Here is a 23,490-nt window from a genome sequence, read left to right as displayed (position 1 = left end):
CCCCACATTTAGGACAGAAAGATAATTTAGTCAGGTCTAGAAAGATATGACTCCATATTACGGACATAGCTAGGTAGTTCAGTTGAGTCTAGAGAGATATGACCCCACATTAAGGGCATAGCTAGGTAGTTCAGTTAAGTCTAGAGAGATATGACCCCACATTAAGGATATAGCAAGGGAGTTCAGTTAAGTCTAGAGAGATATGACCCCACATTAAGGACAAAGCTAGGTAGTTCAGTTAGGTCTAGAGAGATATGACCCCACATTAAGGACAGAAAGCTAGTTTAGTAAGGTCTAGAAAAATTAACCCCACGTTAAGGACAAAGCTAGGTAGTTCAGTTAAATTTAGAAAGATATGACCCGACATTAAGGACAGAAAGGTAGTTTAGTCTGGTCTAGAAAAAATATGACCCCACATTAAGGGCATAGCTAGGTAGTTCAGTTAAGTCTAGGTTTGATTAAGTCTGGTGAGCCAACAAGGTCAGAGGAAGGTGGTTTGGTCACTACTTGCAATTCTGAATATTAAACTTCACTCCCCCTGATGGAACAAAACCTAGCAAACCAGATAATTATTTTGTATCGGTTGAAATTCAATATTTTTTTTTCAATCGATCTTAAATATAAAAATATAAACAATAATCAGTACTTGAACTGTCACTGTAGACAAAAAGTACTGTAGATATTGAAGAGATGTGTACAAATTATCTAACACTTTCACCTGAATGGAGATTGATCATCATATAATACCAATTAGTTCAGATTTACTTATCAGTTGTACCCAACACTGTGGTCTTGGTTACTCCTAATGTATTGGTCTTATGATAGTCTGTATAAATATAAGGTCTACGAATTTGTCAGAAATGATAAGCTACTGAAAGAAAATTTTTATCATTATGAAGAATTTTTCTCTTGAAAGACATAATGAAAACAACAGAAGGGTTAATGAAGCAGTGACATGCTGAGATAATGAGATATAGAGCATATGATAAATCTAATTATATATATATATAGGAACGGGAATTGAGATTTGTTTTATATCAGTTTTAACAGTAAACCAATACTGTTCAATTTATAGTCAGTTTGGTCATTTCCATACAATGTGATATCTGACATGAGGAGACTGACAGTAGACATCAGAGACAATGACTGATAGTAGACATCAGAGACAATGAACATTATCTGAGATCTGTGTCATTATATTGTGTAGATCCAATATCTGCCAGGGTATTGCAATAGCCATACTAATTAGTTGTCATTAATGAAGTGTTTTATAGGTAGTGAAAGGTCATGTAATAAAATTTGTAGATAATTGCCTGTAGAATTGATACAGAATTTTATGTTTCCTGTGTCACACATCTATGCCATTTCAAGTTTGCCCAATGGAATTGGAAATGTTGTGAGATAGTCATAGTTCAACATTATGGAAGCACCATATATACTACTACTTCTAGCTATGTAATTGTTACCAATGCTGTGGTTTATCCTCAACTCAAGATCTGAAAGGTCCTTCATTGTAGTCTTTGTCATCACATTTATAATGCTTATCAGTGAAATGTTTTTTGTCCATGGTCAAAACAGGTCCCATTTTTGGTACTGATTTTACTACGTTAGTCGTATTTCATAACATATCTCAAACATTTTCGGAATATTAATCCACACAAACATGAAGTATAGACACACCGCAGAACGTTAAATATGCCAAGTCTAGTTCATTTCCATTTTAACTTAGAATTTGATATCAAACCATAAAGATTCAGGATTCTATGCATTTTCAAATTCCATCTTGGTGAATATAAAATTGATGTCCTGCTGGTTTAATTCTCTAAGCATCCCACCAACTGCGCTCATTTTCTTTCATGTGATCCTAACCTGAGAACCATTAAATAATGACCTCTTTTACACTTATCTAGTTCAGGGATTCATGACCGTGTCTTTTTTTACAACTCAAAGTAACAAATATTTTTTATGAATCTGTTGTATGTCCTTTTTATTACTCAAGGAACACTCAGAACTGGTACGCTATTATTGCAGGTTAAATGAAGTGCCAATCATTTGAACAGTACAGTGCTCAAGTCACCAATCCGAAGTTGCTTACTGCAGTAAAATTCTCTAAAGAAATAAAAGTAGTATATGTGACTGCAAAATGAACTGTAAGATTATGTCTGAGTCTTCTTAGGTCATATTCCTTAACAGTTTTTTCTCATTATAGTGTTTTTTGATGGTATCCACTGAAGAAGGAATCCTAATAAAGCCTTTTCATCCACATTATAAAGTAAAAAAAATGTGTAAGACCAACGACTCTTTGTATAAAACAAACAAAACATTAAAGAAACCCTTAACATGGCTGACAAAGACCTAAAACAAGTACATCTTTTGGTTAGATTGTTGTTTCTAATAAAAATATGATAAAGACTGCCAGCAATTTTAGTAATAATATTGTTAGAAAAATTACCCTACCCTTAAACTATGTGTTGAAGCAAGTAGAAAACATTTTCAACAGATAGATTATTTATTTTATTGAGATTGTTCTTCCAAGTTGTTTCTCTCCAATTTTTACATTTATACAATAATGAAAGATTACTATATGAAGTGAACATTACAATGATCACCGAGAGCTACCTAAATCCTCTTCTGTATTCATGCCGCTGTAAGCTTCCTTGTGACATTGAGTTATGTGCCATAATTAGGATTTTTGATATTCCAAACACGTATTTTGGAAACAAGACAAATTTTGTTAGAAATTTCACTGTCTTTCAATCAGTTTTTATCAAATTTCAAAGTTTGACTTATCAATAAATTGTGAATTAAAATGCTATTTGGGTCAAGGTGACAGCAGATAGGATTACACAATCCCCAGGACAATCAAGTGCAGATTGGTAGTTATCATTGGTGCTGTTTGATGTGTTTGGAAACATGCCTTGTTTCTCTTGGCAGGTTGAATCCCTGGAGACTCTGGTGTTCTGAGTTTGTTGATGTCTGTCTTTTCAAATTAAAGAGACATTTCTACAAAACGCAAGAAATGTTTTTTAGGAAAAAGTGTACAAAACTTTACCTTGTTTAACATAGGAATATCAGTTACAAAGGGACCCAGTTAAAGTTGTAGACTTCATGGAGAACCACTATTGAATACGTATAATATTGTAGGCAGCCCAGGATACCGAAGTGAAATTGACCTGTCTCATATGTACTAAAAATAAATTATTATAGTAGTTTTATTCAGCTTTTGAAATTTCATATTTGAAATTGATATTTCATTCCAAAGAGTTCAAATGTTATAGCATTTGGTTTGGCATTAAGATAGAATTTGATTTTATGTTAGAACATTATAAAGAAATGAGTTCTTTAATGAGTGAAATCTGGTATCCTCAAGGGCCTGGAATACTGGTATGGCACTCAGGGTATTAGATGGAAATCTGCTGTCCATGGTATAAAATGAGTCATCTGGTGTCCTAATTATTAAATTATATGAGAATATAATATTCTAGGCATAAAATTAGAATCCCATATCCGAGGCATTAAATGAGAATCGCATATCCTAAGCATAAAATGAGAATATCATATCCTTGGCATTAAATGAGAAACACATATCCTTGGCATTAAATGAGAAACACATATCCTTGGCATTAAATGAGAATCTCATATCCTAGGCATTAAATGAGAATCACATATCCTAAGCATAAAATGAGAATATCATATCCTTGGCATTAAATGAGAAACACATATCCTTGGCATTAAATGAGAAACACATATCCTTGGCATTAAATGAGAATCTCATATCCTAGGCATTAAATGAGAATCACATATCCTTGGCATTAAATGAGAATATCATATCCTTGGCATTAAATGAGAATCACATATCCTTGGCATTAAATGAGAAACACATATCCTAGGCATAAAATGAGAATATCATATCCTTGGCATTAAATGAGAATCACATATCCTTGGCATTAAATGAGAAACACATATCCTTGGCATTAAATGAGAATCTCATATCCTAGGCATTAAATGAGAATCACATATCCTAGGCATAAAATGAGAATATCATATCCTTGGCATTAAATGAGAATCACATATCCTAGGCATAAAATGAGAATATCATATCCTTGGCATTAAATGAGAATCACATATCCTAGGCATAAAATGAGAATATCATATCCTAGGCATTAAATGAGAATCACATATCCTAGGCATAAAATGAGAATATCATATCCTTGGCATTAAATGAGAATCACATATCCTAGGCATTAAATGAGAATCTCATATCCTAGGCATTAAATGAGAATCACATATCTTTGGCATTAAATGAGAATCACATATCCTTGGCATTAAATGAGAATCACATATCCTAGGCATTAAATGAGAATCACATATCTTTGGCATTAAATGAGAATCACATATCCTAGGCATTAAATGAGAATCACATATCTTTGGCATTAAAAGAGAATCACATATCCGAGGCATTAAATGAGAATCACATATCCTAAGCATAAAATGAGAATATCATATTCTATATATTAAATGGAAATCTCATATCATAGGCATTAAATGAAAATCTCATATTCTATATATTAAATGATGATATCATAAAGGTGGCAGTTAATTAAATGATTAAATGATGATTACATGAGAATCTTATGGTATTAAAATGATAATCTCATAACCTACATTTTACACGAGAATCACATATCCTAGGTATTAAATTAGAATTTTATGTCTTAGTTATAGTCGTCAAATTCACAGCAGTTGTTTAGTACCCTGGAAAACTAATGTAAATTTCCTCAGCAACAGTGTTTCCTGTTTGAGCAAACTAGCTTATCAGCTTCTGTGTTATTTCAAGTCCAATTTAAAATTATTTCAGCATCATAGTTTTTTTTTTTTTGATGTTAAAATTAAAATTAATCAAGTTCAGATGGAGAGTATTTTATTTAAGTTTTTCACTGACATTATGGAGCATGCGGAAGTTGTTACATATATTGAGTTTCCTTATTTTGTAGGTATTTTTGATTTGTTCTGTCATTATATTGTTGACCTATATATACACACATAATGAGCATTGCATGTACTTTCATATCAATCGATCTATGTGTCAAAATTAGCTTCACCAACAGAATCAATTCATCATGCTAAAAATTGTGATAGTTGTAATCAAATAGACAGAGCCAGCTACCGAAGCCTGCACATTAATTTTGTGAAAGTTTAAAATCAATTTATACTTTTGATGAATTTAAAAATTACTTGAAAGATTTATCTCAAGTAAATCACATTTGAGTTAAGGTTGATAGAGACAAATGAAAAAGATAACTGTATTTAGAAGTGCATGTTAATTGATTTTTAACATCTGATCCTGGCCAAATGAAGAATACACCATAGGATGTTGACTCCCTATAACTGACTGATGTTGCACAGGATTTTTATATTGAAAGGACATTTGTTCTGTACACATATTATTGTTATAAACATACATTTCTTTCATTACAGTGAAGAGTAATTGACCCATTTCTGAATTTTTTATTCTACTTGTAATATTTATCTCAATAATACTGATTACCAGGTAGTTCAAATATTTACTGTTAACTCCCTTGGTATTCATCGTTCCATAAGTACAGATTGTGTTTGTATGATTTGTCTGAATATCGACAGAAAGTTACTGTCCCTGACACAAATACATCACCATACCAAGACAATTAACCATTAACACTTAAAGTAGATATTGATCAAGCACTTCTGTCCTTGGCCATTAAACTCGATCATACTTTATTATCACCTGCTTTGGAAGTCTTGTCTAGTTTAATGACTTGTAATGGAGATCTAACTTCTTTCTATAATTTGTTATCTTTAAATTGAAAAAGGTACAAAAATCCAATTTATCTGGAGACAGTGATGATACATCCATTACATAATACACAGATAAGGAATGTCATGTCATATTTCAATCATCTATAGTGAAGCACTAGTAACAGTAATTAAGATAAGCTTCACAGTATAACTAGTCATTTGTGTTTATTAAAAACCATGGCTTTATCTGTTGCCTGGTGACATGCTAAAAGCAATCTTCATTGTATTAGTTTTCCACTCTGCGTTTAGTGAAGATTGTATCAGCAGATTCTTGATGTGCAGTAGTTTAAACAGGTACCAAAATCCATCACATTGCCCTACATAGATCAATTAAAGATCTCATAAAAGAAAGACAACTCCTTGAAAAGTTGCTGATATTTCTCACACAAGTGATAATTTTACTGAGCTGCAATGGTTTTTATCTGAATAACATATAGTGTTGCCCATCTCTGCTTATCCTGGTTTTTTTGCTTCACATCCTCGTTCAAACATACATTTCTGAATCACTATCATGTCTTGATTAAAAAGGTCATTGGTCAAAGTGAAAGGGTCAAAGGTCACTTATTTGACAACTTCAATAAATCCATGAAACATTGATAATCAGGCATAGTAATGAGGTTTCCTATGTTCCACACAGGTTGTCTAGTTTTACCACAATCAACTTATACAGATAGAAATATTTGGCATAGTTGTAGCATCCTGATTAATGTAGAGTTAGAACTAATGTTAAAGTCAATTGCTGCCCACACTTACTTTGTCGAGAATAAAAAATGATGAGATGATTTCCTCGTCAGAATTCCTTATTGATATTTATGGTAAACAGGGATTTGGTCATTGTTATATAAAGAAAAGTCTTTTGGATGACATGCTAATGACAACTTATAGCTTCTCAGCACGAGAATTCCCAGACATGGGAAATGAGAGCTGAGAATAGACACGCTAAAAACAATGATATTACTGAGTATACGTTCTTTTCTCTTCAATCATAGCTCGATAGTAAATTTGTTTTGTTGTTATTTTATTAAAGAAAAATACCATGAAATAAATGAAATACTTTAATTTATGTGAATTACCTTTGTCAGTATTTAGTAAAAATTTACGAGGGTATTTAAGTATAACTGAAGCATTGTTGGATGATTTTTTTGTAAGAAAGACCATGAAACGTGAATAATGGTAACAGTACAGATGTTTTATGTATCCCTGCAATTCATAATGGTACAGTGTCGACACATAAATATTCCAAGGCCAAATATTGTCTGTAATTCAAACTATAGTTTCAATTCAATAGTAATGGTGACTTATACAAGCATACATTAAAATACAAGTATATGACTGTAGTGTCTCCAGACTAACCTGTGTAAATGTTCCCTACTATACCTAGCCACACATTGCTTGCTGATATCCTGCATTTGTTATCGCCTCACAATGATGTCAACAACGGGATATCTACTTAAGCATTTGATTCATGTGTATTTTCAATTACATCTATTGTCATTGTTTGTGTGACTTCATTGTAAAATGAATTTCCATCAAACTTTTCCTAAAGAACATAATATCTCTGAAAAGTTCAAGTTTCAAGATTGTGGGATCAAGGTCAAGGTCACTGGTAGTATTTTCAGAAAACGCTTTTCTGCTCTCTTACCTTTTCATGTTTTGCAGGAAATTTCAGAAAGATTCACACACTTAAAAAGAACTATAATACCTCAGACATATTGTAGTTTCAGAGTTGTAAGTGTGAAGGTTGTATTCCTTTCTAAAGAAAAGCTCAGGACTTTGATATCTAAGACAAGTTTCAGAGTTGTAGGGTCAAGGTCACCATCCTTTTAAGCACCTGAGTGGCGTCGTTCATTACGAGATTTTTATTTAAATATCACACATTTTTAAAGGGACCATAATGCCTTGGACAAGTTTTAATTTTAGAGTAGTGAGGTTAAGGTCAAAATTATCAAATAATGTTGGGTGCCTAGATCCGTTTTGGATGTCATGTTGGAAAATCCTTGAGATTTATTCATACTTTACGTTCTTATAAAAGACCATAATATCTCAGGTAAGTCTGAGTTTAGGGATTGAAAGGGCAAAATCAAGGTCACCATTACTATTTGCATAAAAATCCTAGTCAGCATTCTATACTTCATTCTTTGAGAGATTTTTCTCATACTTGGCCGTTTTCTTCATTGCGTATGAGTTGAGGTGGTTTCATTGGCAAGGCATTCATTGTATCAATTTTTCTCTGTGCTGTCACACTAGTTTATGCTGAATGGGTTAGAGCTATTGAGAGATGTTGCTTAAGGAATTCAATCTGTCTCTTGGTTTAACAGTTGTCTCTAGACATTTCTTACCACACTAAGCTTTCCTATAGATACCACAGTGGTAATCTTTAGGACAAGAAAGCAACAGAAGTATAGGCACCAAATTCATACTGTTCATGTACTTACTGAGACATTGCATGTACATGTATTGATTCCCATGTCTACACCCTCAGTTTTACTTACCACTGGATAATTGTATATGCTGCCATTATATACATATTACTACTATTGTTAGCCACACTTCTCTATCTTCTCTATCAAACCTGTCAGTAACAGTCACTTCTTTATCAAACCTGTCTATTACAGTCACTTCTCTATCAAACCTGTCAGTAACAGTCACTTCTCTGTCAAACCTGTCTATAACAGTCACTTCTCTATCAAACCTGTCAGTAACAGTCACTTCTCTATCAAACCTGTCTGTAACAGTCACTTCTTTGTCAAACCTGTCTGTAACAGTCACTTCTTTGTCAAACCTGTTTGTAACAGTCATGTCTCCATCAAATCTGTCCGTAACAGTCACTTCTCTACCAAACCTGTCAGTAACAGTCACTTCTCTATCAAACCTGTCGCTACCAGTCACTTCTCCATCAAACCTGTCTGCAACAGACACTTCTTTATCAAACCTGTTTTTAACAGTCACTTCTCTGTCAAACCTGATTGTAACAGTCATGTCTCCATCAAACCTGTCAGTAACAGTCACTTCTCTATCAAACCTGTCGCTACCAGTCACTTCTCTATCAAACCTGTCTGTAACAACCACTTCTCAATCAAACCTGTCAATAACAGCCACTTCTCAATCAATCTGAAATTATTTGTTTTAAGTAAAATGTCAATAATCTTTACTCATCTATTAAGTAAATGAACCTGTCTCTGTAGATCACCTTTCTATGAAGACTAATCTCTTCATACTTTGTAACTTTCCAAACTGTTTAAGCAATAGTTTTTCAAAGATGACTATGCCTTCTTTGACATGTTACCTGGATGTTAAACTTGACTCAAAAGTCTCTAGCCTTGATAAAAGTTACTAAAATTTGATAATAATCAATCCTTATTGTTGATTTTCTTGATGACATTTGAATGTCCAAGTTTCTTTTTTAAGAGTTGGGTCTTATTTAAATGCAACCGAAGTAGAGTTGAATTGAATTTTAGTATATTTTGGTTATCTTTGAGGTGAATCTCATTTGAATCCAAGGAAATGAAATTGAATTCTTGGCTATTTTAGAAATATATATGAAGACTTGCAGAGAATTCAACCTTGGCGTTTTAGAGGTTTTCATCAGATTCATTTTCTACTTACAGAGGCAGCAACCCTGGCTTTTGACAGTGCCCAGTTCATGAAGATCACTTTGGACAAGGAATCTCACACTGAAGCTGAGGACATATCATTACGTTTCCAGACAAAACACCCAAACGGCCTACTCTTCATGACCTCTTCATACCGGTCCTTTGATTCTATAGCGTTATACCTGGAGAATGGACTGGTCAGATTAGAAATCAGAGTGGGCAGTAGCTCAAAGGTAATCATGTCACCACTCTTGATGTGTCTGGGCCAGAGGTTAATTTGCTTAAATGATATTTAACAAAATACAAGTAAAAATAGGTGATGTGACATCATGGTGTGGAATACCGTATATTGGGATATTTTTGTGCTGTACATTTTTTGCAAAGATCCCCAAAATACACAATTGCAACTTTATCATACTTCATTCTTTGTAAATTCATCGTCTCATGTATCATATGAAGACTTCACACATGTCCCAATGGACAAAGCTTACATATATACCAATCTAGATCCAACATCAAATATGTATCTGTCTGACCAGTCATATTAGATAAGAAATTTATTGATAGAACTTATTGTTATGGTATTGTGGTGTCTAGTACTTATTGTTATGGTATTGTGGTGTCTAGTACTTATTGTTACTGTATTGTGGTGTCTAGTACTTATTGTTACTGTATTGTGGTGTCTAGTACTTATTGTTACTGTATTGTGGTGTCTAGTACTTATTGTTATGGTATTGTGGTGTCTAGTACTTATTGTTATGGTATTGTGGTGTCTAGTACTTATTGTTATGGTATTGTGGTGTCTAGTACTTATTGTTACTGTATTGTGGTGTCTAGTACTTATTGTTATGGTATTGTGGTGTCTAGTACTTATTGTTACTGTATTGTGGTGTCTAGTACTTATTGTTACTGTATTGTGGTGTCTAGTACTTATTGTTATGGTATTGTGGTGTCTAGTACTTATTGTTATGGTATTGTGGTGTCTAGTACTTATTGTTACTGTATTGTGGTGTCTAGTACTTATTGTTATGGTATTGTGGTGTCTAGTACTTATTGCAATTGTATTGTGGTGTCTAGTACTTATTGTTATGGTATTGTTGTGTCTAGTACTTATTGTTATGGTATTATGCTGTCTAGTACTTATTGTTATGGTATTGTGGTGTCTAGTACTTATTGTTATGGTATTGTGGTGTCTAGTACTTATTGTTATGGTATTGTGGTGTCTAGTACTTCTTGTTATGGTATTGTGGTGTCTAGTACTTATTGTTATGGTATTGTGGTGTATAGTACTTATTGTTATGGTATTGTGGTGTCTAGTACTTATTGTTATGGTATTGTGGTGTCTAGTACTTATTGTTATGGTATTGTGGTGTCTAGTACTTATTGTTATGGTATTGTGGTGTCTAGTACTTATTGTTATGGTATTGTGGTGTCTAGAACTTATTGTTATGGTATTGTGGTGTCAGTACTTATTGTTATGGTATTGTGGTGTCTAGTACTTATTGTTATGGTATTATGCTGTCTAGTATTTATCGTAATTGTTTCGCGGTGTCATATACTTACTGTGTTTATATCTAGGTGTCTTAAACTTGTACTTTTATGATTTTGTTTAGGTTTTATCCTAATGGTATCCACACTTTTTTTTGTTTGAGGGATAACTAGAATTCATTTTAATGGTTTAAAGTCACTTTGCTTGCTAGAACTTATTGCTGTGATTGTGGTCAGAGGAGAATCCTGATGGTACACCACTACCTTTCCTGTCACAGAGAGATTGATTGAGTATGCAATGTAAAGTTATTTCAGACGTTAGTTCTTTCTGTCTATGATGCTGGATAGATTTAGGTCATTTTGCTGCATTACTTTCCAGCTGACTCTTTGTGTTCAAATCTAATTTGCTAGTTTAATGGCCATCTAGCGTATACTATTTGAATCACCTAGCCTACCACTTACCACTGTGCAGACAGTGCAACCTTCCATTTTATGGCATTTTAAAAGAAAAGCCCCTAGATTTGAACTTTAGAAATCTGTTTCCATTTTCTCTCCGTGTTGGGCTATCGGCTGTCTTTTTCTGGCTGCATATGTACATAAAGCAGCTTTTATTTCACAGACTGCTTTAAGACAATCACAAAAGAATTGGATGTAAATATGTCAAAGATCTCTCTCTCATGACTGTGTGAAATTGAACAGCTTAGGTATAAAATCTTGCTCAACCTCTGTCAGTCACTAAACAATTAAAAATCAATTCTTAATCAAAATGTTGTTTTTTTTTTCAAATTTTGTTTATTGTAGTTCTCTCACTGTTTCAAGCCCAAAGATAATTCTTAAATATTCCTTGTATTTGAACATTGATTTTATTTTTGTAGAAATAAACAATGGATAGCCTTAACTCAAACTATGTTTGAGGTATTGAGGATAATTAAAAGAATCTCTGTGAAACCAGAAAATAGAAAATACTTTGTTTTTGATGCCCATACATTTAAGTCATGAATTCAATGTTGGTTAAAATTGATTTTGATGAAGAGGAGAGAAAATTTTGGTGGCACACCTGAGCCCATGTTGTAACAGTCTTGGCTGCTTGTGTTTGGTCATGAAGTACCATTATCTGTAGACACGTCAATCAGTGATTGAACCTCGCTTTTTAATATCTGTGATCAGCTGGCATGACAGTCATGTTGGTGCCTCACTTTTTTCATCCTTGTTTTATGTATTTTTGTGATTTCAAAATTCTCTTTTATTTCAAATTTTGAAGCCAACTTTTCAGATCCACTGGAATTTGAAGGTCATTACCAAAGCAAATTTTATTTGTAATTTCATTTCTTAATGTTTCAATGAATTTTAGATTCTCACCATTGGTAGAAAGAGACTTGATGATGATCTGTGGCACACAGTGATAATAAAGAGACGTGGATCCCAGGTGGAACTCAGTCTCGACAACGATAATCCTATTGGAGGTAGGTCTGTTCAGCAGCTTTTCTGTAATCTTCTGTGTCAGCCTCTACTTTACTTTTGAGTATGAACACCTTACAAGAGCTTGCAAGCAATCTATTTTTAGATAGAATGTCAGAAAAAATGTCATATGTAGCACTGTGAACCATCCCATTATTCATGGAAAGCTGTTTTTCTGGAGATAAGTAATATTGTCAGCATACATGTATGACCTTGAGAAATGATCTTCAGCAGCCATGGTTTGCCCTTCCACTGTCGAAGTGGTGTGCTTAGGGTATTTTATTGTTACAATAATTTAAAATGTTTTATATCATTGAGTATATAGGGCTTCAGAACTATAATAGATTATCATTTCCCAGCTGGTGATAAAGCTGGTTTATGTACATCTCTATTTTACTCAATAGATATCACTAAACACAAAGGTGGAACTTGTCAGGCTCTTTACAGAGCGTTCAGCTAGAGACTTATTGTAGGGTGTGTTTTCAGAGAAAGCGATCCCCATTCTTGTTTCAGCCAATGCTTTGTCTCAGTATTTAACTGTTCTAACGACTAATTATTAAGTATATAACATGATTTGGAACATTGACTATTTTTATTGATATATAGGTCAACCAGTTATAATAGATAGTCTCAGTTCCATTACCATCTTGTAATGTTGCCTAATTTGGTTACAAATTAGTTTGGTTACCTTATTTGGTGGCCTTTCTATTTGATTGGCTTGTTAAGGTGATTGTTAAGTATATATAATGATAGGGTTAGAGAGCATGGTGAAGGACATACTAGAATAGCCTCTTGGACAGAGAATCAGTATGGAATAATGTTTTGGTGTTGGTCCAAGTTAAACCGTCAATTTGTCGGCTCCACAAACCCTGTTGCCAATCAATGTTGGAATTTATCGTTTGTTCTACTACTGGTTAAATTAATAAGTGAATACATCAAAATGTTTTTTAAACCAATCACAGAATTGTGGGAGTTAGACGGAAAGAAATAAATTTTCATTTGAAAAGTTTGAAAAACATGTTAATATTTCTATAACAGATATGGTGATAAAGATAGAAGTAGAAATCTCATAACTGATTGCACTGTATTAGTTAACATGCAGATATTTTGCTATAGTACAATCAGTGTTACCAGCCCACTTAAAACTGTGAGGTCAGCCTCAGATAATGGTGTAACCATTACCTGCTCATTGTGAAAAATGCTAGAATCACGTTATCTTTTTATAATTAAATAGGTATTTACTGGATACAATGTGATCAAAATTTTGCTCAGACATAATACAGTAATACAGGACATTATCTAATACAAATGGAATCACTATACCATAAAATTGTAATGTCTTTTTCCTTGATGACCCTTCAAGACACACTTTCTTCCTTGTTTTGAAGGGCTATATTAGATGGCTAGACACTGCACAGTTTCAGCTTAAAACTTGTAAACTTGTGTGCTCAATGTAATCAGGAGCATTTTAGTGTTCTCTATATATGTATAATCAGGATCATGTAAATGTTCTATATATGTAATCAGGATCATGTTAGTGCTTATTCTAGTTTGTATCCTGTAAGTGCTATATCAGGATCAAGTAAGTGCTTTGTCGGATTAGGATCATATAAGTGCTGTAGTCAGGATCATTTAAGTGCTTTTTCTAGATAGACAAAATCATATAAGTGCTGTATCTTTGATATAAGTCAGGATCATATCAGTGTTTTATTATGATAAACAGCACATCATCTGTCCACTATTGATCACTGCCATATCATTGTGTATAAATTTCTTTTCAGATTATATACCCGTGCCCTATACCATGGTCTTGTATGTCAAAAACCTAGTGTTGGGCTATGCCGGTAATTCTTCTCTCACCTCTCATCTGTGTTGTCCTAGCTGTGTCTGTTTGCTACTGTTTCGTTTCCCCTCAGAATCCCCATGCTGTTTGGTTTGTCTTATTCTTTGGTTTAGCATTTTTATTTTGTTAAGCTCCTGATTGACCAAGATGAGGTACTGTTTGTGTGATGTTTATACTGATTCCTTTTAGATGTTTGCATGAGTTTTATGTTCTGTATAGTAAATAAATGAAACAAAACATGACATATCAAAAACATTAATATCTCTCTCATCCTCCCCAGCTTGCAGTATCGTGATCAGCTGGTGTGCTGGGAGTTGTTGAAGATTTTCACGATAAGTTATATTGACCTGATACTTACTAAATCATGTGTTCACCTCATCATTCACATATTCTGTATCAAGGGATCTTCTCTTGATCATTTGCTTTTGAAAAACTGAAAAATGCTATAATGTCATCTTAGTGGACATTTAAAACTTTCCAGTCCCACTTCATTTTAACATTTTAATTTTCCCATATCAAACTATAAACTTCAATTTTTGCAGAAGATTTGATTGCAATAACGTAGTTTTTAGAATGTTTACCTTAATAGCTTAACGGCTGGTTTGTGATGTATCAAACTTGAAATGTCAACTGATTTAGAGTTTGTCTTTTCCATAGTTGATACCTATTTGTTATTATTTCATTGAGACATCAATAAAGCATGCAGTTGGAGAGATGGATACTTTCCTTTTCAGGAAAACATCAAACAAATAAGAAATAGTTTAAACATCAACAGAAGGCAAAATACTATTGCTATGGTAAAAACTGTTGTCATATGGTACACAGTGGCCCTCGACACCATATGATAGATACTGTAAAAACTTACTTGTATAGCTTTTGTCACAAAACATTCTTACCATAGTAAACATTGTTGCCATGGTAACCACTATTGCCATGGTACACCTAGTCTTACTGTATGATAGATGCTTGGAACTTACATTGATACATTAGTAAATAATAGCAAGATAAACACTGCTGTTGCCATGGTAAAAATTGCTGTTGTGGTTAACTGAACTGTTGCCAAGATAAACACTGTTGTCATGGAAAGTACTGTTTTCTTGGTAGACAGTGTTTATGTGGTAAACAGAACTCTTGTCAGGATGAACACAGTTGTCATGGTAAACATTGTTGTTGTGGTAAACTGAACTGTTGTCAAAATAAACACTGTTGTCATGGTAAACAAAACTGTTGTCAGGACAAATACAGTTGTCATGGTAAACAGAACTGTTGTCATGATAATACTGTTGTTATGGTAACCATTGTTGTTGTGGTTAACTGAACTGTTGCCAAGATGAACACTGTTGTCATGGTAGATAGAACTGTTGTCATGATAAACACTGTTGTCATGGTAACCATTGTTGTTGTGGTTAACTGAACTGTTGTCAAAGTAAACACTGCTGTCAAAGTACACCCCATCATAGCATATGATAGATGCTTTTTAAACTCAGACAGCACTTCCTTATCGACTATGATTTTAAGATAGAAACAAATCAAGGTTATGACAGATGCTGTGTGTATGAGAGAAGAAACTGTCAGACATGTTGTCATGGAGATTCCTTGCATTTTTTCCTTTTTGTCTGAAAAGTACAAATACTGGACAGGTCTGTGTCAGATTATGACACTGATATGTTCAGTGTACAGAGCCAGAGCTAAAGCTTGCTAAATTCCAAAAACTAGCCACGATGTAAATGGAGCACTTTTATCATCATACCCCTTTTCTTACTTCAAATGTTATCATGGTAGATGCTTCATTCTTTTTTTTTTAATTTTTATGTGGAGATGGTACAGTTTACAAAATAACAGTGCACAACACAAACTTTGTTTATTATCTCATCCAAAGAATTTTATTGGTACATGTTTACATGCTAAAACTGGCCAAAGTAGTTGTACTGAATAAAGATGTTTCCAAGAGCAGTACAAAAACTGTATCACCATTCAGGTGCCATTTATAAAATGTAGGAATTTATTTTAACTGTATATTCATATTGTATCATATTTAACCTACACACAATGATTTTCTTGTAAATAAAATCCTTCCTTCCTTTTTTTGCTTGGTAAGTAAATAAAACTTTCAAGAGAGTTATGATGCACAGAAAGGAGGCATGAAAAACTTTCAAATATCTGGCTAGTCTTTGTGTATTTTAAAAAAATATGCAACCAGAGCTTAAAAGCAATACCCGACTTCATTAAATTTTGTCTATGCATGGTAGTGCCTGTTATTTCTTCTGTAAACTGTAGTGCATTACTTAAGTATTGGCTGCATAATAGCCTGTGTATATGGTAGAAGCATTACAATAACTGTAGGAGAGACAGTTAGCCTCCTTACCTGTGAGAAATCGTTTCTGTGTGATCTCTTGCTTGATGCTTAAAGCATTCACTCAACGGTGGTATAATTGTGTTTGACCTTGTTGCTTTTGACTTTGGCTTGGCTGGAATCTGCCCCGCACGTTTCTCTTGGACTCCAACTTTGGTGAGGAGCCAAAAATAGACAAACAAAATGTTATTAGTTTCTAAAACCTGACAAGCTGCTATGCAAAGGTATGAAAGGTTCTATTTTCATGAAATATGCATAGTGATGTTATATCTTTGGAGACTATGAACATACATCCATCTTGCCTGTGATCAGCAGTGTACAATATATATATATATATGTATTTTTCATGTAGATTATCAAGAATGAGGTTAGTCTCCTATAAAACTATGTACTGAGTATTGTTTCATGTTGAGTCACATTAAGGGTTCCTCGCCCCACACATTCTGAGATCTAATTGAGATAAGGGTGATCCAGCAGGCTGACATGTCACTTGCATTACAATGGCAGTAAAATTTATAGTGTTTGACATAGGGTAAAATGTATGTACATTGTATCATAGTTTATTTCTAAATATCATACTTTTAAAAAAATGGGAAAGCATTTCTGAATTCCATGGTTAAAAGTGAGAAAAACTTAATGTATATACTCAAAAATAATTGGAAAATATTCTTTTTATTCAAAATTAATGACAGGAAAAGAAAAGAACAGAAAAAAAATAACCAGTAAAATTTTACTAATGATAACAATTGTATACAAGTTAAGTCAAATCACGCTTATTTTACCCTTTTTTCTTCAGCAGCTATTTTTCTGTTAACATCATAATTTATGAGACCATCACATGAAAATAACGTATCTCAATGCATGAGTTTTGACATGTTTTTATTTAATGTGTTTAATTATCAACAAGCCACAGGTTTTCCCAACCATGTATTACAATAATATTTCTTCAATACATCATTACTCTTGAATCATCATTGTTTGAAATCTAAGAGAAAATTATGTTACTGTCGATGTTTTAGACACCTTTTTTTCTTGAAATCCTTCAGATACTCTTCCAAGAAATTCCCGTTCGTTGAATTTACGGCGTATGGAAGTTGGTCGTATGGTACAGGATGACAACAGACTCCGACAATATAGTGGCTTCATAGGATCCATGCAGCAGTTCATCTTTAATGGAAACCACTTCTTCGAGATGGCGAAATCACAGGACATCCAGAACATTGAGACCACGGCACGTTTCCTGACTGATGAACCAATGCTTAGGAACCCTGTGACTTTCAAGTCTAAGGAAGCTTATGCTCAACTGGAAAAACTAAGTGCCTACCTAGAGTTTTCTGTTTATTTCAAGTTCAAGACAACAGAGCCAAATGGTTTGATCATGTACAATGGGGGGAGGGGACAAGACTTTTTAGCATTTGAATTGCAGGGAGGTTATCTTCACTATGTTTACAACACAGGAGCTGGGGCCAAGCGGGTTGTTGTCAATACCATCAACCGTCTCAATGACAATGAATGGCATGATGTGCGACTGCTTCGTCCAGTGATGGACAAACAAACAATCCGTGTGGACGACCAGCACCCTACTGTGGAGAGCATGCATGGGTCTGACACACTACACTTTAACCTGGAGGGGATGCTGTATGTGGGAGGTGTCAGTAAGACGATGTACAACTCCCTCCCAAAACTGATCTCCTCTCGACATGGATTCCAGGGCTGTCTCGCCTCACTAGATCTTAACGGACCACGCCCAGACATCCTCAATGATTCTATAAAAGTGTTTTCATCCATTGCCAGGGGTTGTCAAGGTAGGTACCAAGTTTTTATTTTGTCTGATCAAAAGATGCAGAATGATATTTTCCATTAGAACATCTCAACCAATATATTGTCTTTAGAGAAATTGTAAATATTAGTTGTTCATAAATTATTTCACATAGAAATCTGATTTTATGTAAGTGGAACCTTTTTATTGGTTCTGGGATGTGGAAGAATAGATGAAGATGAGGCAGTACTTCATTTGTAACAATTAGATAACCATACCCATCATTGATGTCAGTATATCATCTGCTTGCTTTTCACCTGTGGCTTTCCTATTGCTATAAACTAACTTAAATGACTGAAATTAGTAAAATATTTAAATTTATATTTTAATTTCCAATATGCTAAGACTTAAAGGCGCTAATCGATAGTAAGTATATTAAGTAGAAGGAGATTGGGTGATTAGATGTGTACTCTTCTAGTCTGCTCTTGTCTTTTCTCTCTTGGCAGTGTGGCCTGCCTCTGCACTGTGCGGCAGTATTGAGTGATACTATAGGTTTAGTCTGCTTGTATTTGGTTATAATTACACCTCTAGTTTGTGTAACAAAACAAATTCTTAACCTTTGAACTGTTGGAGTTTTCTTGTCATATGCATAATGTGAATTGTCATTATGATTTGTAGGTAAAGCTTAGAGATTTCTGTTTTTTTTTTCTGCATTCCTCATACTCATCACACACATATGAATCTTAAGTATTGTGAAAATATATCCTACAACATGTATCATTATTATGTTGTCAACAATTCAACACCTGTTATATCATGTATATTATGTAACCCCACTGTGCATGGATAGGGTCACACTAGTTCTTTTACTAACTCACCCTCTTATCTTCATCGGATTAAATACAAATCTGTATTATAATAAAATTGATAGCACAATGGGTCACAGTTTCAATTTATTTAAAGCCATTTGACATCACTTAAACCATCCTATCCAAATGTAATTCAAGACAATGCCACTATATGAACATCTCTGGTGTTTTTTTAAGTAAAGAAGGGAACTCAATTAGTCTACTGTTTTATGCCCTCATATCAAACCAAAATATAAAAAATAAATTTTGTAAAATTTCATTTCCTGTTTAAATGAAATCTGAAGTCAACTTCTCATTACAAAGGGCATGTATTTGGTCGCTATGGTTGCTATAGTTACACACAGGTGGGTGTAACAATCCAATCAGAGTTCTGTACTTTTAAACTGAAGACACGACACCAGCATGTCTTCCAAGTCTTTCTTCATTTTATTTATTTTACAAGTTTTATTTCGATAACCAAAAAAAAAATTACTCCACTAACTCAAGTAAGGTTCTGTGATGCGCAAAATAATTGTCATGACCCCATTTTCACAAGAACTCTAAAGTACATTCTTGTTCTTTAATTTGAGAACCACCAATGGAAAATAATGTTACATATTTTAACAAGAACTCTAAAGTACATTCTTGTTCTTTAATTTGAGAACCACCAATGGAAAATAATGTTACATATTTTAACATTTTTTCTGATTGAGTATCTTCAAATAAGATGATGAAAACATGCTTTGTTATTTTCCTGAAACTGGGGCCTCCTCATACCTGACAGTCATTTGTTCAAATACTGCTGTTTAACCTAAACCTTATGTGTAAACCTGTGTGCAGTTTTAATTGATATTATAATATATTGTGTACCTAATTCATGTGTATAGTTAAATGTAATGGTTATAGCTCAGACAAATACAGAAATATTGCTTCAGTGCTGATCACAACTGTTGGTTGGACTTCACTGAGTTGTAAATATCAAAATAGGTTAGCTGTGTTCACTACAATAACCTTCGTTACATTTTGTCTGTTGCCTTCTAGTCTCTATGTCCCTAAATACCTAACTACCAATGTTTCTCAGCAATTCACAGTAATTGTGTGGCTTGTGCTGAAGGCCGTAAATATGTCCTCATTCCTTGATTTGGCGTTATCTCATAGTGCATTAAAGACAGGTCTGATCCCAGTTCATTGGACCTAAGTCTAGATTTTTGTGTGGCCTCAGCTTTCTGTCTGATGTGACTCCTGTGCCTTTGGAACAATGTAGGTCATACTCTTTGCAGGTTAGTTGACCTTGGGTCCAGTTTAATGACAAAATAAGACAAATAATGCTGGACTGCTAGACCATATGACTTTGGCAACACAATATTAACACACCACCCCATCAAGGTGTTCGACAGTGCTAGCTGGCACCACTTTGCTGAAATGGAATTTCTCTTGACATGTAAATTTGAGGCTGACATTTACAGAGACTGTTGTGGAATAGCGGGCTTATCAAGTAGTTCCAAGGCCAGATCCCATTGATTTAGCATAGTGCTGCCAACTTCCTTTTGTCTAGGTCATAAAAGAAAGTTTTGTTTTGACCAAACTATCTATTTACCTGTTGAATTTCTCTCTGAGACACTTCCAAACATTCAGTAGGTAATATAGACATGTCTGAAGGAAGATGATAGCTATAGATAGAATTCAATGATATACATTTCTGTTTCCTGTTTTGAAGAGACTATAAAATACTGTTTGTGTTGTGATGGGTAAGGAGCTGATAATAGTTTATATGTTCGATGTCACAATATACATGTATGTCTGTGTAGATATCAACTTTCCATTAGTGTACATGTCTGTAAAAATGAATGAATTTTTCATTCTCTCTCTTTTTTCATTCATGAAAAGTGACAATGATAACATTTTTAAAGCATGTAAAACAGGATTAAAATAATCTATATTTGATATTTTTTATATGAAACTGACACCTGAAAATCTTATCTATTCTTGGAAGAATTCTTATGCTGGTAAGCTGAAATGAAGTCTATTTTGACATGAGTAAAGTGGAGACTGGTTGCAAACATTCTTAAAATACATTTGACTTCCACTATGGTGTGGGTTTGGTTTTGCATGTGTCATAATTAAGTTCAGATACAGTGAAAATCACTTAATATCACATTGGTTAATATCACTTTATGGTTAATATCACATTTTCTTCTCACAAATGGGACTTGATATTAAATGCTTGTCACATTTTGATAATGAATATTTATATACCAGATTAAATAATCAACATTTTCGAACAAGAAGTAATAATTTTGTTATTAGATAAACAGAAAAGATTAAATATTGAGACAAGCACATGGCACAAACAGATTGAGGAGATTTGTTCACTGTGTTGGTCTCGTTGGCAGATTTTTACTGGGATGATTGATGACTAGCCCATTAGATGACAGTCTCACAGTTTCATTATCAAGTTAAATGTTCAAGGTCACCTGATTATCATCTTTGTGATCAGGTCTTAAAATGCAGTCTTCTTTCAGCTACATTTTTTGACATCAATTTATCACCTCATTGTTGAAGAAAACAGGTAATTCTATCTAAAATGCTCTCTTGAAATTTTGTTTTTGAGAAAAATCAATACTTGTTTCTTGTGCTGTTGTTTGATGTTTTTGTTTAGCCCCCAGTAACAGTTTAGCACTCTGATCAAATAAGGACATTTCTGTAGGATGAGTGATGTCTTGCATGTAGAGGGATTTAACATTGCTTCATGGAGGGCAACTGGAACATGTGAATTGTAGTCTGTATCAAGTTGATGCTTGTAATATCAATCACAGTTAAAGGGAGTGAAGTCATTTTATATTCATTTGGATATTTGAAAAAAAAAAATTATAAAGATGTCAAAATTTAACTGTGAAAGATTTCAACAATTTATTAGTTAATAATAAATTGCTTCAATTTAGAGATTAAGATGCTTGAATAAATAGATATTAATGATAACTGAGTTTCATGCATTAGGAAATAATCAACAATCACTCCTTCCGGCATTTGTTTATTATGCAGTAAATACAATATCTCTTGAGAACCAAATGGTTGTGAACCATAATATGGTCTGGTGTGAATTTGACAAATGGCATCTGATATAACGTGTCTCATAAGAGGGTCATGATAATGCAATAGAATGATATTTCATTTAAAGCCTGCCTTTAGTATTGATTGGCTGCTTAAAAGTAGTCTTATATGCTTTTATCTACTGGTAAACAAAAACTGTCGGATTCCTCCTTTGGGGAAGCCTGTTACCCCTGTTCTTGCAAATAAAACTATATCCGTAGTATATGATATATCATTATTCTGTTTTACCTGCTACCATTCATGGCTTCTCAGCACTTTCAGGTTTTGGTAGATAAGGGTGAAGCACCACCAAAGCTAAAGGAATCTGTAGAAAGGACAACATTTTAGAAAATTCATCTCACATTTTAGAAGATATTTCTGAATATGGATAAGTTCTGACATGGCTTTTACTTATTTGAAAAATAATCAGAATATTTGCGTTGAGATTTAATGGCAGATTTCACAATTACTTTTTTTTAATATCTTACTGAATTTAAAGTTAAGCCCTTAACTTCAACCTTCCACACTGTTTTGCAAGAATTTTGGTATCCTTTATTATTTTTAATTGTTAGAGCAGAAAACGTGAAATTACATTATATCTCCCAAGTTTTGTCCTGAGTGAGAGCACAAAAGGCCTTGTGTGAAACAAGAAATCCTAGAGACAGCCTAAGTCAAACCCTGGTGACTTAGTGAAGGAGATTGGTTATCCTTTGGACCACCAGATCACACACACTGGGTAGTTCTGAGTCTAATTAGAGATGTACTGTATTGTCAAATTTCCCCAAATTAAGATCATGTCTTGCAGCATTTTGATTTTTGTCAGCATCCAGTACATATATATATACCACAGACATCATCCACCCATAGAAGTACAGTTCTGCAAAGGGAAATTTTTATGTAATAAAAAAAAAAGGTTTGGTTTTAATGAAGGTGTACGTAGTTGTTGTGATATAAGAAAAGCTACATTTGGCTGGAAAAAAGTCTAAACACGACCACCACCCATTGCCTAATGAATGTATGGGACCATCTAATGAATGCCAGTGTATACACAAGGGCAACAGAAATTGAACTTTTCCACATTAATTCTGTTGTCTTATTTAGAGCTGCAGCATTTATTCTCAAGTGGTATTGATTGGGACAGGACACGAAAAGTATAGATACAAATCCTCGTATATCAGATGTATAGGCCAAGTGGGGATGTTCCTGAAGGTCTAGTAAACAGT

The 23,490-nt window shown here is 33.8% G+C and overlaps 1 protein-coding gene across 1 annotated transcript in view; it reads left to right on the top strand.

Moving 5' to 3' along the window:
* The window catches only part of LOC132558924 (neurexin-3-like), a 48,776-nt gene that overhangs the window by 4,993 nt on the left and 20,293 nt on the right, over positions 1-23,490 (top strand). The window contains exons 3-5 of the mRNA XM_060223541.1: positions 9,444-9,661; positions 12,268-12,379; positions 17,617-18,375. Of these exons, the coding sequence (XP_060079524.1) occupies positions 9,444-9,661; positions 12,268-12,379; positions 17,617-18,375 (1,089 nt within the window). The remainder of the gene's footprint in view (positions 1-9,443; positions 9,662-12,267; positions 12,380-17,616; positions 18,376-23,490) is intronic.

This window comes from Ylistrum balloti, unplaced genomic scaffold (genome assembly GCF_031769215.1).
Source record: "Ylistrum balloti isolate Yb309-2 unplaced genomic scaffold, AGI_CSIRO_Ybal_v1 Utg370840, whole genome shotgun sequence".
Taxonomy (NCBI): domain Eukaryota; kingdom Metazoa; phylum Mollusca; class Bivalvia; order Pectinida; family Pectinidae; genus Ylistrum; species Ylistrum balloti.
The sequence above is the reverse complement of the archived record's forward strand: the minus strand, read 5'-3'. Positions and strand labels throughout refer to the sequence as shown.